Raw genomic sequence first — 17,451 nt, forward strand, 5'->3', positions numbered from 1 at the left:
TAATGTGTCAACTCCATAAGGGTAAATGCACATTTTTCTCACAGTTTCTCTCCATCTTCTCGGGATTGTGTCCTGCCCAAACAGCAGCACTTTAGAAAACTGAACCTACGTTTTGAGGGGGCTGTGCTTTCCTCCCCATCAAATCCTTATATAGTCATATCAATGGTCAAATGTCTGAGAGCAGCGAATCACCGGAGCAGATCCATTAAAAAAAGATACGGCAAGGGGAAGGCACCCCCGAGATGCCGTCTCCAAAAAAGTATTGGATGTCCAAAGGAATTCAGTCTCCCCCCCCCCCCCCCCCCCCCCCCCCCTTGAAAGTACTTATTTGACAGGGCACAGTCAGAAAGAGCTTGCACTCCCACCAAGGTTCAGTAAGGCACAGTAACGCTCAGTCTCCTTCCTCGGCTCTCTTTTGGAACATTTGGTGGAGCCAAGCAACAAAATAAGCAGCCATGGATGCCATCAAGAAGAAGATGCAGATGCTTAAACTCGACAAGGAGAATGCTTTGGACAGAGCTGAGGGAGCCGAGGGAGACAAGAAGGCAGCAGAGGACAAGAGCAAACAGGTCGGCATTTTATTTAGAAAATCGAAATGATCCTAGAAAAAGCACCCGAATACCGGTGGCTCTGTGCGCCGTTGTCTCTTAATATGGACCACCTCTACAATGTGGATGTATCACTTTTACGGATCATTCAAAATAAGAAGTATTTTGAATGATCCGAGGATCTGAGGAGTATATATACCAATAACTTTTCACAACTGGTAGGCTAATTCGTTACGTGGGTATGCATTATTGGAATCAATTGTCTATTTCACTTATTGATGGGTGGATGGAGCTGTATTACTGTAGCCTTATACATTCTACAACAAAATCGTGAATAAAAAAATAACTGTAGGGAAATTATAAATGGGAATAATAGAAACATTACTGTAATGGTGAATATTGCTGTTGTGGGGAATATGGATAGGCTATTGAGAAACATGTAGCCTATACTTTCAGAATAATTGCAATATGATTATTACTTGTTTCAGATGCTCTATTCAACTAAATAAAATGTTGTCCTTTGTACATGTGTAGTTAGAGGATGAAATAAGTGAGTTGGAAAAGAAATTGCGGATCACCGAAGATGAGAGAGATAAAGTGCTTGATGAATTCCAAGCCGCCGAGGAAAAATTGCTGAGCGCCGAGGAGGTGGCCACCAAGGTATTTTGTGTGGCTCGCATGATTTTCCCTAACTTCTCTATTCTCTCTCCCTTCCGCTGTCCGTCTGCGCTCTTGTACCTTGTGTGCGCTCACGCCCTCTGTTTCACGCTGATTACCCCTGTGAAACTATCCGCACTAAAACACACCTCAGCTCGAGGATGACGTGGTAGCTCTGCAGAAGAAGCTGAAGGGAACAGAGGATGAGTTGGACAAGTACTCTGAGTCTCTTAAGGATGCACAGGAGAAACTTGAGCTGGCTGAGAAGAAAGCCACTGATGTAAGTAAAGGGCACAAAATCACAATTCCTGCACACTGCTTCCCACGTCTTTTCTGTCTCATAGATCAAATTGTAAAACTTGTAAAATGACAGTGTAACGTGAGAGGCCTTTATTCTGTCTCATTATTTAGTTTAAAGTCCATTCTCAGATTACCAAATGTAGGTAATGTCCAGCCCTATATGTCTATGGGCCAACTGGAAAGTAACCTATTATGCTATATGCATAATATTTTAATCACATAAACGATCATGATATAGTGCCAGATATTGTTGAACTGTCATTTTATATATTTTGTTGATGTTTGTTTGTTTGTCTGTCAACGATCACAACTCACCTAAGTCATATCAACTTTAAAAACAAAAGTGTTTCAGTTTTCTTGTGTTTGAATGTCTCCACATTTGAGATGGCCTACATATGATACCCCCATGCTATATGCTACATCAATGTAAGACAGTAAATCAAGTTCTCCTCTACAGCTCCTTAATAAGAGGGGACATTTATGAGTGGAAACTGAATTAGTTAAATGTGCCGTTTCCAAGCAGAGAGCGAACACAGAGCAGCGCAGGGATAAATATAGCTCACTGCTTTATATGGTCAATGGTCAAGTTAGACTGAAATGACTTCTTTGGGCTGTTCTTGCAACAGACTACAGTAAATTCGATTTTCCTCTGAACATGTCATTTTTTGTTCCTATAATTAATGTTTTTAGGTCAGTTTAGTTAAACCCATAGGCTACCGAGAGTGTAATTTGGCTTCATGCATCGACATTTTTAATTAGGGAAATACTACATAAAATGGGAAACTATGCCGAACATGCGTGACACAAGGAGCTGCATCCAGGAGCAGAATAAAATGATACAATGCATAGGCTGGAGTTGTATGGCATGATAATCTAAGTAAAGATTAACAACAACAAAAAACAGCAATAATCAACAAATGAAGAGGTTATCAAATGAAACGTTGACAACTGATTTTCATTTATTGAAAGTGTCCATAGGGTAGCCTACATCTCAGTCGACTGAAGGAACTTCCTATGCGCATCTCCTTTCCGTTATCTACGTTGATGGAAATCTTATTTTCAATTACGCCCTAGGAACTGCCTTGTTCAGGGGCAGAACGACAGATTCGATCTAGTCCAACGCTCTAACCACTAGGCTACCTTTCGCCCCAATATAATATAGTTGAAAAATTGGTGAAAGCCAATTAATGGAAGACATTCGCCATTGTGCTTCATCTTTCTTATGTTTTCATATCACTACAAATTAAGGAAAATAGATCAGGAAAGAAACCACTTGTTGAACTCCTTTAGTAAGATTCTACAAATGCATATAGAGGGCCTCCTCTTGGGGCTATTTAGGAACTACAGTCTGAAAATCTTTTCAGTCCCATGTGTACTTTGTAGATAATAGCAGCAGATGGTGCTATATGCCAGTGCACGGTAGCCTACCTGAGGAACGCTTATAATAACAAGGCGTGCCCTTATCATTACTGTATGTCTACCACATATACACTTTTTATTGTGACCAAATGTTGTTTAACCATTATTATATTGCGAAAACAACGACATCAATATTTGTTTGTATACGTGTCAATATATTTTCGTTTGTTGTAGCCTTGGACTTGGCTATGAAAATATGGTTACTTCCGGTGTAATGTTCAGTTATTGCTGTGTGCGTCCTCACAGACGACTCGAGTATCGCGGGCAGCCATCCTCGTACATTCCAGGGCGTCGTTGTGCTCAATGTCCATTCCAAGGAAAGTCTTAAAAACGTAGTTTTCTTAGCAAGTTGACATAATGGCAGGTATAACATCATTGGAAGCGGTTAAACGGAAAATAAAAACCTTGCAACAGCAGGCTGACGGTGCCGAAGAAAGAACTGAAAGACTACAGAGAGAATTGGGTTTGGAGAGGAAAGCAAGAGAATCAGTAAGCATGTCATAAAATAACTGCAAAGCTGTAAAATTGCTTCAAAATATGTATCAAGTGCAACAATGATATATTAATTTTGCAATGTTTAATGTCCGATGGAGTTGCACAGGCTGTACAAATGCATGGTGATGCACGCAGCACACTGACATAGCGGAATTTCTCCGACATCCCGTTGTGGTGTTTGGTAGCTAACAAACTAAATGTGTCATGCTCATTGCTGACAATATGCCAACTCTTGACAGATTACGCGTTTGAGACCAATTGGATGATTTCCTCAAGTATAAATAGTGTTCAACTGTGGCGGTAGAGGACTTCAGACCTTTTGATGGATTTAAATTATACTTTGTAATCATGCTTATTTTGTACCCCGTGAATATTTGTATCTTAATTGATGGACATGATGTAACTGTTGCCACAAGCAGTTCTTGCAGCATTGTTAGGCCTACATTGTTTCATGTCATCACCCCCAATATTTTCATTTCCTATGCTAGGCTACTTATTGCACACACTTTAGTATATATTGTTACCTAAAGATTACATTTTAGTAAATTATTCTCTTTGACACAATTGCAGCACAAAGTTTACTCAACTCTTTTTGAAACTCTTTCACTTAATTAAGCAGGAAGGAACTTCAAAATAAATGCTGCAACAGAGCTGAGGAACACCAATGACAGACTGTTGTTAATACTGTCAGTTATGTTTGAAACAAGGTTTCTGTTATAAGGACAAAGAGTTGTGACATGTTCTAAAGAACAGGGGACCAGACTCTGGCCTATAGAAACAGGAAATGCAGCCTATAATGCGTTTGTCATTTGGAAGGTTAATTGCCCGCATCAACATGGTCACTTATATGACTAGGTTATTGGTAGTTTATTTAAAGGAAACACTTGTGGCTTTGGGGTGGGGTTTGAAAAGCCACTAGATGAACTGATATTTATCTTAATTTCACTGGCTAGTTTCTACATCTCCATTTGCAACATGAAATGGACTTTGATCCTGCACACCACTCTTACAAGTCTTGGTATGTGATCAGGCCTCTGAGTGGTTAATCAGATGTAAAGACTGGGTAATGCCACTGCACATACTCATAAACCAAGGTCAGATATAGTTGTCTTTTGGTTTCCATACAAAAAGTGTTTTTAAGATTTAAAATAAGTAGCCTTTTAGTGCGTATAGAAACAAAAAAAGGATAGAGGAGCGGCTGTCCCTAGCCATTGTTTCTGCTATCAAATGTTCCGTTTTATTACCACATATAAAATCATACCTGTAGCATTGTAGCTGAATTTCACTTCCTCTGTATCAAATGTCTTGTAAAAAAATAAAATAGTGTGATGGTTACATAACTTAATAGTACTGAAGGTAAGATAATTAGAACATTAAGGGGAAAAACTTGATAGTAAGTCACACCACAACAGGTCACCAGTCAAATAACAAAGATAGAGTAGCCATTTTGTGACATGAAAGCTGAACTTAATCGAATCTTCAATTTTGGTCCACTGGGGACTCCTTCAGTGGTGTGTGTGGCCTTTGGCAGTGTAAACCTCTGTGGCACACAATGACTGCAGCAGGCTCCTTGTTAATGTCCCCTCTGGGGTCTCATAATGAGGCTAGGTATTCAGCCTGTGCCAGCCAGGAGCATTGTTCTCATTACAAACAGTGTATGAAGTGTAGCACAGCACAGGGGAATCCTCCTGGGAAGGCCCTCTTCTCTCCCCAACAGATGCCACTGCCGTTAGGTTGACGGATGCAGAAAGCACCACTTAAATAGTAATTACCCAGACCGCTCACTTATAAAACGCACAAGACACAAGTGGAAAAGTCACCAGTGTTATTGATGTTGATATTTGTTTGTGTGTCCTTGAGAGTACTGTGTATGTATGTTTGTGTCTTAATACATTTTGCCCCAAGATGCAGGTTTTGACAAGTTCTTCTCTCCTAGGCTGAGGCCGATGTCGCTTCCCTTAACAGACGTATCCAGCTGGTTGAGGAAGAGTTGGATCGTGCTCAGGAGCGTCTGACAACTGCCCTGACCAAGCTGGAGGAGGCTGAGAAGGCGGCTGATGAGTCTGAGAGGTGTGCACTTATTGAGGGCAGGGTTAGACAGTAGAGTAGACTGTTTCCCTTGCTCCTTACTGTATTTGGAGTTGTTAGGGCCTTTAGACTAAGGGCAGCTTTAGCCTAAGTCATGACTGGCGGTGCCACTGACCAATTTCAACAAACACAAGCTGTTTGTCAAGACTGAGGTCCTGAATAAATGGGCCGTGACGCGAGGCTCTGTTTCCATTCCTTTGTTTGGTGTATAAACAGCCCCTCTGTGCTGCACAGCCCAGTGCCTGAACTCTATTGAGACTGTAGGTCAGACCCTGTGTGGGCTAGGCCTGTCCTGTCATCCCCAGTGCTACAGCAGTGCAGTATTTTCCCCATCAGTCCCATAAGAAAGCTGTCAGGCCAGGCCTTGACATTGAAAGGGCATATTAAAGATTCACAAGCAGCCAGCCAGTCTGGATGTGCACTGGGCGTACACTGCCCACCCAAGTTTAGTCTTGGACTCAAACTATTGATCTGAGTCATTGAGTTACTGCGCAGTGCTGCTATGAGCCTAGGGATGGGACTCTTTCTAATGTCTACTGCCTGTCTCTCCCTTCCCTGCTCAGAGGCATGAAGGTCATTGAGAACAGAGCCTCCAAGGATGAGGAGAAGATGGAGCTGCAGGAGATCCAGCTGAAGGAGGCCAAGCACATCGCCGAGGAGGCTGACCGCAAATACGAGGAGGCGAGTCTCTCAGCTGCTGCAGTTGTTGGCTGCTGTCCAGCTGTCTCTGCAGCCCAGCCTCCCCACACCCTTCCTTTAACCTACAATAACATAATGGCACACACACGTATGATTGAGTCCACTTTGTAAAGCAAACATGGTGATTTAGTCATCTCTACCCTGACATACTTGAATTCATATAGGGTATATGTACAGTACACAGATGTATTGTGTGTGTGTATATATACACAGACTTTTTGTGTATAGAGTGTAACTCCTTGGTGTTCTGTGCCTAAAGGTTGCCCGTAAGCTGGTCATCATTGAGAGTGATCTGGAGCGTACAGAGGAGCGCGCTGAACTTTCAGAAGGGTAAGATCTAATGCCCCTAACAGTAACGCTGCACTTAATTAACATGCATGGCTGGAGTTATTTAACATTCTACTTTAACACCACGCCTGGCTCAAAATGTAGTGTTTATTTTCAACATGTTGCTTACGCTCGTTGTTGCATGTACTATTAATTTGCATGTGTTCCATGTTTTGAATGGCCGTTTCGTTCGCCACATCCACTAACAGACGGATTCGAAGATCGGAGGACGAGCTAAGAGTTTTGGAACAAAGCTTAAAATCACTTACAGCTTCCGAAGCAAAGGTACTGCAGACTAACAATGTATTCTGTTAGACCTATCTTTATAGACTTTTGTACTACTTCCTCTTGTCACGTTCATTCACTCTGCTGAATGACGCCTCTTTCCTCTTTGCACCTTGCTCTGCTTTATTTACCTTTGTTTGGGCTTACGCTCGGGATATCCTAAAACTAGAACCTTTTACACCTCTAACCTGGCAGGGACTGTGCAAGAATAACATATTTTACATGCAGTACTAGCCAGTAGTCTTAATCTGACCAAATCTGCATGCTAAAAGGCATTTATGAAAGTTTCTTTAGTCTACTCTCCACCTCTGTTAATATTGTCACGTTCCTGCTGTGTTGAGGTACTTTGGTCTCCTTCCTGTAGTTCCGCTAGTTCGTATTCATTTTGTTTTATTTCTTCTCCTCTTTCCTGCTCTCCCTCTTTCCTTCCTGCTTCCATTTCTCATTGGTGTCTCAATATCCCCCTACATTTCGGCACACTTTTCTCTGGACCCTCTGCACCTTCTCCCTTCTAACACCAGCAAATGCTCTGAGCTTGAAGAAGAGTTGAAAACTGTGACCAACAACCTGAAGTCACTGGAGGCCCAGTCTGAGAAGGTAGGTAGTCTGCTGCTGTGTTCAGGCATGCTGTCCATACCAGCTTCTCCAGAGCCATGCTGGAGAATGAATGGATGGAAGGAACCTAAAGAACCATTTACAGCAACACTTTGTTCAATGGATACAGTATCTGGCATACAAATTGCCTTGGTCTAAGATTAGTCGAACTTTATACTTTCTGCAGATGTAAGGCAAATGGACCTTCCAGTATTTCTTTCTGTCAATTGAATATAAACCTATTGTATCATGGTGGAACTGTATTATGATAAATTGTCATTAGATGTAAAGTCTTTGTTTTATTTAACATGTAAAGTGAGTGTTTTTAGACTTTGTATCTGTCTCTGTAGACTGGTGGGGGTGTAGCAGTTATCTGTGGGTAAATGCATGACTCTTTTGGTCCACAGTACTCACATAAGGAGGACAAGTATGAGGAGGAGATGAAGGTCCTCACCGACAAGCTGAAGGAGGCAAGTTTCACAACACCCCCCCCCCCCCCCCCCCTCCTTATCTACAGACTTTGGCCAGAGGCCAGGCTATTTCAGTGCTGTAGGTGCTGTAGGCCTAAACTATCAAGGTATCACTCACCGTGTGAACTTTAAAGATTCTGATTCTTAAGAACCTGTCTGTCTACCACAGGCTGAGACACGTGCTGAGTTCGCTGAGAGATCAGTAACCAAGCTTGAGAAGACCATTGACGACTTGGAAGGTATTACGTTTTTGCAGTTCATTTCAAAACTGTACTTTGATCTCTTTGGAGTAGGCCTACATTATATAGTGTCAGTTGGTCTCATTCATGGCCATTCGGTGAGTGTCTACTTTTCAAATCTCTTCTAGAGGAGGAAATCCTCTTCCCTTTTTTTGCAATCTAATCTTTGCTACCTCTCATTTCTGTTATTATCTGTGTCTTTTGAGCATCACGTACCCCTTATTGAGTCCATCTACTTTTGGGTTACAGCTGAGTGGCAATTACATTGGTAGTTGGACATTTGACAGGTCTTCCTTGTCACTCTATATTTAAGATTGTTCATAGATTGGGTTGCTTTTGCCTGTATCTGCAACAATGAAGTTGCATTGCATCTGCTCAATGAGAACGGGCTATTAGTCACAGTAAGGGAAATGCTGCCCTACAGCTGCTGATTTCTGTTAATCATCCATCTGTTGATTAAAGAATGTCTCATGAGGCTGTAATAGTAATTAGTAGGGCTGAGGAAGCAGCCATATGGTAATGGAATCTCTGACATGAGATGTTCAAGGGCCAGCTCCAGTAATATATTCACTATTTCTTGATGATGCTGAAGAATTTGTCATGGCCTCATTCAGATTTCTGTTCTATCCTCTTCTGGTATAACATGTTTTCCTTTTCCACTCTGTCCATCTCTCTCCCCCTCCCTCTGGGGTCTTGCTGATGACTTGGACACCCTTCACCCCCCCCTTCCCACGCACCCCTCCATTTCTGCCCCCTCCTCCTCCCTTTTTGGTGCACTTGGTCCACGTCCCAATAGATGAGTTGTATGCCCAGAAACTGAAGCACAAGGCCATCAGCGAGGAGCTGGACCACGCCCTCAATGACATGACTTCCATGTAATTCTTCAACTGTGCTGCCTGCTTGTGCCTCTGTCGCCACCTTGCACCTCACCTCCCCATTGTCCAGCCATCACACCCTTATGTTCTGTCTCTGATGTTCTCCATCTGTCTGCTGTTTTGTGTTCATACAAAATAATGTGGTTACTGTTAGAAAGCAGCTATTTCATTTTTATACACAAGGTAGTCTTAAGGTCATAGTCAAGGGATGGGCTTAAGGGTGGTTGTATATTGTCTGTAAGTACGGGCCAATTATGTGGTAAGTGTTTAAGCTCAGTCAGTGGTTTCCTCTCACACTAACTTGCGTGTGGTTGTGAGGACATTCTCGCCATGATAGTCAGTAACCATTTTAGCAGTACAGTGCGTGAGCCTAGAGACTTGTTTTGTATGAACAGAATACAGCATGGAGGTTCTTTGTTTACTGATTTGGACTTTCATTTTGACCATATTGTATTACTTTTTACATCCTCTTAATTTTTTTTGAGTATTTGAAATGTACATTGTTCAACCAACAAAATTAAAGTCTTAATTTCAAAATATTCAGTATATTTTGTCAACCCTTAATGCATGCGAGGTGTCTATTGAAATGCAATACAATTATTTGTATTTCAATGTGAGCCTTCTACTGGGTCTTACATTGTTTTTCTCAATGCAGTCAATGTGCTTTGTTTCTTTTGTGCACCTTTTCAAGTGTAGCTCACTTGTATCTACTACTAACAAGGTCTACTTCTGTATGGAAGAAAGGCCCCCTTGAAGTTCCTTTTTGTTCTGTGATAACCACAGTTGAGGGTGAACTGCACAATCTGGTTGCTTTTGGAAGGTGGGTTTTTGTCCGGTGTCCCTTTGGCATCTGAGCAAATGCAGACTTTGTCAATCCAAATCTGTATGACTGAGTGGTTTATTCAAGGGACTCTTCTCATGACTCTACGGAAAGGTCTTCATGTGATCAGAGAAGTTTGGTCCAACCTTTTGTGTTTTGAGGTGGTTGAGTAGTTGCTATACATTTTCTGTATTCCTCAGTGGGGCATTGTGGCTCTAGACTGCTGTGGCTCCAGTAGCGCTGGTGTGTTGCTAAACGTGTCACTCTTCCAACAGAATCGTTGTGGTAAAATAAAAACAGCTTACATAGGAAGTTTCTATCTCAAGCTCTCTAATAAAACTAGGATGCCTTGATAAAAACAAGGAAAACTTGACTAACATATCTCAGAAAATCATAATTTATTTTATTTAACCAGGTAGGCCAGTTGAGAACAAGTTCTCATTTACAACTGCGACCTGGGCAAGATAAAGCAAAGCAGTGTGACAAAAACAGAGTTGCACATAAACAAACGTTAAAGTCAATAACACAATAGAAAAATCTATGTACAGTGTGTGCAAATGTAGGGAGGTAGGCAATAAATAGGCCATAGAGAGGAAAAATAATTACAATTTAGCATTAATACTGGAGTGATGATTGTGCAGATGATGATATTCAAGTAGAGATACTGGGGTGCAAGAGGGTAAGTAATAATATGGGGCTGAGGTGTGCTATTTAGAGATTGGCTGTGTACAGTGATTGGTAAGCTGCTCTGACAGCTGATGCTTAAAGTTAGAGAAGGAGATATTTTTGCAATTTATTACATTAATTTGCAGCAGAGAACTGGAAGGAAAGGTGACTAAAGGAAGTGTTGCCTTTGGGGATGACCAGTGCAATATACCTGCTGGAGCGTGTGCTACGGGTGGGTGGTGTTGCTATGGTGACCAGTGAGCTGAGATGGCGGGGCTTTACCTAGCAACGACTTATAGATGACCTGGAGCCAGTGGGTTTGGCAACGGATATGTAGTGAGTGCCAGCCACCGAGAGCATACAGGTCGCAGTGGTGGGTAGTATATGGGGCTTTGGTGCTAAAACGGATGGCACTGTGATAGACTACATCCAGTTTGCTGAGTAGAGTGTTGGGGGCTATTTTGTAAATGAGATCACCATAGTCAAGTATCGGTAGGATAGTCAGTTTAGCGAGGGTATGTTTGGCGGCATGAGTGAAGGATGCATTGTTGCAAAATAGGAAGCTGATTTTAATTTTGGATTGGAGATGCTTAAGGAGAGTTTACAGTCTAACCAGACACCTAGGTATTTAGTTGTCCACATTCTAGGTCAGAACCGTCCAGAGTAGTGATGCTAGTCGGGTGGGAGGGTGCGGGCAGCGATCTGTTGAAGAGCATGCACTTAGTTTTACTAGCATTTAAAAGCAGTTGGAGGCCACGGAAGGAGAGTTGTATGGAGTTGAAGCTCATTTGGAGGGTTGTTAGCACAGTGTCCAAAGGGCAAGATGTATACAGAATGGTGTTGTCTGCGTAGAGGTGGATCAGAGAATCACCAGCAGCCAGAACGACATCATTTTTACATACATACATGCATACATACATACAGTGGGGAGAGCAAGTATTTGATACACTGCCGATTTTGCAGGTTTTCCTACTTACAAAGCATGTAGATGTCAAATTTTTTTTATCATAGGTACACTTCAACTGTGAGAGACGGAATCTAAAACAAATCCAGAAAATCTCATTGTATGATTTTTAAGTAATTAATATGCATTGTATTGCATGACATAAGTATTTGATACATCAGAAAAGCAGAACTTAATATTTGGTACAGAAACCTTTGTTTGCAATTACAGAGATCATACATTTCCTGTAGTTCTTGACCAGGTTTGCACACACTGCAGCAGGGATTTTGGCCCACTCCGCCATACAGACCTTCTTCAGGTTTCGGGGCTGTCGCTGGGCAATACGGACTTTCAGCTCCCTCCAAAGATTTTCTATTGGGTTCAGGTCTGGAGACTGACTAGGCCACTCCAGGACCTTGAGATGCTTCTTACGGAGCCACTCCTTAGTTGCCCTGGCTGTGTGTTTCAGGTCGTTGTCATGCTGGAAGACCCAGCCACGACCCATCTTCGATGCTCTTACTGAGGGAAGGAGGTTGTTGGCCAAGGTCTCGCGATACATGGCCCCATCCATCCTCCCCTCAATACGGTGCAGTCGTCCTGTCCCCTTTGAAGAAAAGCATCCCCAAAGAATGATGTTTCCACCTCCATGCTTCAAGGTTGGGATGGTGTTCTTGTTCTTGTTCTTGTACTCATCCTTCTTCCACGGGTGATTGACCGTCATCTTGAACTTCTTCCATTTTCTAATAATTGCAACAACAGTTATTGCCTTCTCACCAAGCTGTTTGCCTATTGTCCTGTAGCCCATCCCAGCCTTGTGCAGGTTTACAATTTTATCCCTGATGTCCTTACACAGCTCTCTGGTCTTGCCCATTTTGGAAAGGTTTGAGTCTGTTTGAGTGTGTTGACAGGTGTCTTTTATACAGGTAACGAGTTCAAACAGGTGCAGTTAATACAGGTAATGAGTGGAGAACAGGAAGGCTTCTTAAAGAAAAACTAACAGGTCTGTGAGAGCTGCAATTCTTACTGGTTGGTAGGTGATCAAATACTTATGTCATGCAATAAAATGCTAATTCATTACTTAAAAATCATACAATGTGATTTTCTGGATTTTTGTTTTAGATTCCGTCTCACAGTTGAAGTGTACCTATGATAAAAATTACAGACCTCTACATGCTTTGTAAGTAGGAAACACTGCCGATTTTGCAGGTTATCAAATACATACATACATACATACATACATACATACATACATACATACAGAGAAAAGACTCAGCCCGAGAATTGCACCCTGTGGCACCCCCATAGACTGCCAGAAGTCCGGACAACAGGCCCTCCGATTTGACACATTGAGCTCTTATCTGAGAAGTAGTTGGTGAACCAGGCGAGGCAGTCATTTGAGAAGCCAAGGCTATTGAGTCTGCCGATAAGAATGCGGTGATTGACAGTCGAAAGCCAGGTCGATGAAGACCGCTGCACAGTATTGTCTTTTATCAATGGTGGTTATGATATCGCTTAGGATCTTGAGCGTGGCTGAGGTGTACCCATGACCAGCTCGGAAACCAGATTGCATAGTGGAGAAGGTATGGTGGGATATCGGTGATCTGTTTTAACTTTTTATTCATTTATTTTATTTCACCTTAACCAGGTAGGCAAGTTGAGAACAAGTTCTCATTTACAACTGCGACCTGGCCAAGATAAAGCAAAGCAGTTCGACACACAACGACACAGAGTTACACATGGAGTAAAACAAACATACAGTCAATAATACAGTATAAACAAGTCTGGTCAACAACTTGTTTTTCGAAGACTTTAGAAAGAAAGGCAGGGCAGGATGGATTATAGGTCTATAACAGTTTGGGTCTAGTGTCACCCCCTTTGAAAAGGGGGATGACCGTGGCAGTTTTCAAATCTTTGAGTATTTCAGACGATACGAGAGGTTGAACAGGCTAGTAATAGGGTTGCAACAATTTCTGAGTTTAATTTTAGAGAGGGTCCAGATTGTCTAGCCCAGCTGATTTGTAGGGATCCAGATTTTGCAGTTCTTTCATAACATCAGCTGTCTGGATTTGGGTGAAGCAGGGGTGGGTGGACAAGTTGGTCAGGATGATATCTAAGAGGGTGCCCATGGTTATGGATTTAGGGTTGTACCTGGTAGGTTCCTTGATAATTCGTGTGAGATTGAGGGCATCTAGCTTAGATTGTAGGATGGCCGGGGTGTTAAGCATATCCCGGTTTAGGTCACCTAACAGTACGAACTCTGAAGATGGATGGGGGGCGATCAATTCATATATGTTGTCCAGTGCACTGTTGGGGGCTGAGGGGGATCTATAACAAGCGGCAACGATGAGACTTGTTTCTGGAAAGGTAGATTTTTAAAAGTAGAAGCTCGAATTGGCAATGTTGATGACATGACGTCTGTAATTTGCAATATCCTTTTATAGTTGAAAATTAATATATTTTCATGTGGAAAATCCTGGGAATCTGACATCAGGTAGTGGTCCTCCATACAAGGCTGGAATTTAAACTTTTATACTGCCTTAGATGCACCTGTAAGACTTTAAGCAGGATCCGTACATGCCTTCTGGTTCTGGAAGGTATATTTAGGCTGTGCGTAGAGCCCACTAGACAAGTGTCTGGCAATTTATTACTTGTTTGCTCAATTATCCACCCCAGAGAAATGTTCAAATTTCCATTCACAAAGTTCAGAGGCATTCTACCCATCACTTCTGCTGTTACTGCTCCACTGTTCTGTGGAGAGTAGACCTTCTATACTATATAATTTTCAACCGAGGTAATGTATAATCAGGTGCGACGTGATCCCACATGAAGCTTTCTCTTGAGCTCTCTAGTCTGGTACTGCACTGATTTCCTCTCTTCTTTCTCTTTCCTACCTGCTTTCCGACTGCCAAGATCACCTCTACCAGCAACTTGAGAAAAACCGCCTTCTCTCTAACGAACTAAGAGTGGCCTTGAATGAGGACTAAACACAGTGTGAATGTTTCATCTATTTAAGTAATGAGCTTATTTATGTACAGTATTGCAAGTGTGTGTGTGTGTGTGATGCTAATCATTCTGGAGTTAAGTGTTACTGCTGGAGTAACAAGCTAGCAGCATACAGTACCAGTCAAAAGAATGGACACCTACTCATTCAAGGGTTTTTAATTTTTTGTATTTTCTACATTGTAGAATAATAGTGAAGACTCAACTATGAAATAACATGTATGTAATCATGTAGTAACCAAAAATATATTTTATTTTCTTCAAAGTAGCCATCCTTTACCTTGACAGCTTTGCACACTCTTTGCATTCTCTAAACCAGCTTCATGAGGAATGCTTTTCCAACGGTCTTGAAGGAGTTCCCACATATGCTGAGCACTTGTTGGCTGCGTTTCCTTCACTCTGTGGTCCAACTCATCCCAAACCATCTCAATTAGGTTGAGGTCGGGGGACTGTGGACGCCAGGTCATCTGATGCAGCACTCCATCACTCTCCTTCTTGGTCTAATAGCACTTACACAGCCTGGAGTTCTGTTGAGTAATTGTCCTGTTGAAAAATAAATCATAGTTCCACTAAGTGCAAACCAGATGGGATGGCATATCGCTGCAGAGAATGCTGTGGTAGCCATGATGGTTGTGTGCATTGAATTCTAAATAAATCAGTGTCACCAGCAAAGCACCCCCACACCATAACACTTCCTCCTCCATGCTTCATTTAGATATTTTTTTTACTTTTTTTTTGGTTACTACATGATTCCATGTGTTATTTAATAGTTTTAATGTCTTCATTATTCTACAATGTAAAAAAATGGTAAAACGAAAAACCCTCCATTGAGTAGGTGTGTGAACTTTTGACTGGTACTGTATAAATCTGGGATTATCTCTAATCTGTATATTTACTGTATACTCTGACATACAACCAGGTAGTATATACAGTATTGTTAATTGTCCATGTTTAGAGCATGGGGAAGGCTATGCTGTAAAAAAAAATATTTCCTGCATGTTTACTGCCACAGCATAGTCACAGCATTTTAGTTTTTCTCTAAAACTGAAGGTGTGTTGCTTTTGTTAGCTAATTATGTAGACCTAACCGTACAATATACTTCTTTTGCATGTTGTGTGATGGTAGCTTGGATTTTAATATTTTGTTTTATTTGGTGTCTAACAGAGAAACTGGCACATGCTAAAGAGGAGAACCTTGATATGCACCAGATGCTGGACCAGACTCTAATGGAACTAAATAACATGTGAAAGCCTGGTTTACCCACTATGGTTTGGGCTTCTTGTATTTGCACCTTGCTTGCCATGAGCCCTCATTCCATTCCATGCCCATGGTGAGGAACACATAACCAGATGCTTTTCCTTTTGCACCGTCCTGCTTTCAGTGGAGCTCAACGAGGGAGCAGAACTAAGGGAAAGGTACAACATTTCCTTAATGAAGCCTAAAATGAGAAACACTTTTTTTGTTTTTGCCAGCTGATTTATAATGTCAGCATTTTAATCGTTGACGTTAGTTCGCTTTTGACGAGTTATCAGGTGACATGACGCATCATTTGCTACAAAGGTTGTTTTTGGGTCATTCCACTAATTCGGTGCCTTTTGAGATGTGTAACTTGTTGGGACAAAAACTTAGTTTCACCCAATTTTTACATTCTGTCATAAAGAACATATGTTCAACTTAATGAAAAACAAGTTATCATCTTAAGGTATAAAAAAACAAATATTTTAAATGACTAAGTGCCATATAAAGTAACAAGGTTGACCGTAACAGGGTTGACAATTTTCATCATAAATATTCCATAAATTCCCATGTGTCAGGGAATGGAAGGTTGTGTGCAACAGGGAGCGGCAATTGAATGCAAACTTCACAAATTAGTTAACATTTGTAGCCTGTATAGTTAACAGGGTTGATGTGTTCTGCTTAACCCACTCTGTTTTCCACAACAAAACACCAGGAAATGGCCAAAAGAGTAGAACCAGCTCACCTGCTTATACACTGATTTGACTATTAATGTTCCAATGTTTCTTTGGATTTTTTTAATATATTTTTTAAGGACTAGTTTCACCATATTAAAGAGTTCAGTTCAGGTAACGGGGTTGATCTTAAAATGAGGGACAGTTTTATTTGTTTTTCCTTTAAAACTAATGATGGTGAAAACTTGAAGACATTTTGGGGTTAGGTGGTGTAAAATCTTCCTCAGTCAGAGGGTTCACAGTGGGACTTGTCAAAATGCTGGATTTTGGCACTTAGGGCAAGTCTTTTTGTGTTCATCTGAATTCTCCATGTAGTCTATATTGTAGGGGACATTATTGAATACAACAGGCTTTTAAAACGCAATATTGGTGCACTATTTCTACTTCAAATATTGAAGGTACGCAAAAGGCACTCATTTCGTGGAACAACCCTTTTTATCTGCATTTGATAAATTGAGTTTATATACTAACATTATTTTGATTGTTTGGTGCCAATATTAAGCCCTGGCTAGAAAGGGATCTACTTACACTCCCAAAGTATATTTATTTTTCTTTTGAGCCTGAAACTCATCACAAAATGCATGGCAACATTACCTTGCAAAATGCATTCCTGTTCCCTGTTCTTGTTTTTCTTGTAGTTTTTTTTGTCTAGAAATATTTCTCCATATGTGATTGTGCCTCGCATAAAACTATTGTTTCATTAAATGTAGATGTTTTAAATGTATATCATATCTGAAATGAATATAAATAAAACCACAGTTTAAGATTTGTGTATTTTATTATATACTGTATTGTACAATATCTTAACATTCTAGTAAGTTTCCATTGATCATATTGTAGAATGTATTAAAAAGAAATATGGGTTTTTAGCTAATTCCAGAAGTTAATATTTTCAGCTTTCATGTTGAATTGAGAAGATGAGGGGAATAAAGTGGTCCCCTTAAACACTGCTGCATTATCAACCTGGTTTAACCCTCAGCTCAATGAGTGTTTCCAGAACATGGTAATCTGTTCATCTGCCGGCCTTATTACATTTACTCTGTGCTCATTCTGGTC

General features: G+C 41.2%; 1 protein-coding gene across 12 annotated transcripts; it reads left to right on the plus strand.

The window, feature by feature from the left end:
• Nucleotides 1-239: 239 nt before the first annotated feature.
• LOC139403160 (tropomyosin alpha-1 chain-like) lies at nt 240-17,159 on the plus strand. 12 transcript variants are annotated; one of them, XM_071146934.1, is made up of 9 exons: nt 240-569; nt 1,360-1,485; nt 5,356-5,489; nt 6,071-6,188; nt 6,466-6,536; nt 7,340-7,415; nt 7,820-7,882; nt 8,052-8,121; nt 15,590-17,159. In XM_071146934.1, the coding sequence occupies exons 1-9, from the start codon at nt 456-458 to the stop codon at nt 15,670-15,672; spliced, it is 855 nt and encodes a 284-aa protein (XP_071003035.1). In that variant the 5' UTR covers nt 240-455; the 3' UTR covers nt 15,673-17,159. The 12 variants fall into 12 exon arrangements, with proteins under 12 accessions (XP_071003035.1, XP_071003002.1, XP_071003066.1 ...); XM_071146901.1 differs by lacking the exon at nt 1,360-1,485 and adding an exon at nt 1,083-1,208 and having other exon boundaries at nt 341-569; XM_071146965.1 differs by lacking the exon at nt 7,340-7,415 and adding an exon at nt 6,743-6,818 and having other exon boundaries at nt 352-569.
• Nucleotides 17,160-17,451: the final 292 nt, after the last annotated feature.

The sequence above is a fragment of the Oncorhynchus clarkii genome, chromosome 1 (genome assembly GCF_045791955.1).
Source record: "Oncorhynchus clarkii lewisi isolate Uvic-CL-2024 chromosome 1, UVic_Ocla_1.0, whole genome shotgun sequence".
Lineage (NCBI taxonomy): Eukaryota > Metazoa > Chordata > Actinopteri > Salmoniformes > Salmonidae > Oncorhynchus > Oncorhynchus clarkii.

Excerpts from the sequence above, each read along its gene's own strand:
- LOC139403160 (XM_071146934.1), top strand. The coding sequence starts at position 456 with ATGGATGCCATCAAGAAGAAGATGCAGATGCTTAAACTCGACAAGGAG. Across the intron at positions 5,490-6,070 it reads GCGGCTGATGAGTCTGAGAG|AGGCATGAAGGTCATTGAGA; the intron begins GTGTGCACTTAT and ends TTCCCTGCTCAG. Across the intron at positions 6,189-6,465 it reads CTGACCGCAAATACGAGGAG|GTTGCCCGTAAGCTGGTCAT; the intron begins GCGAGTCTCTCA and ends CTGTGCCTAAAG.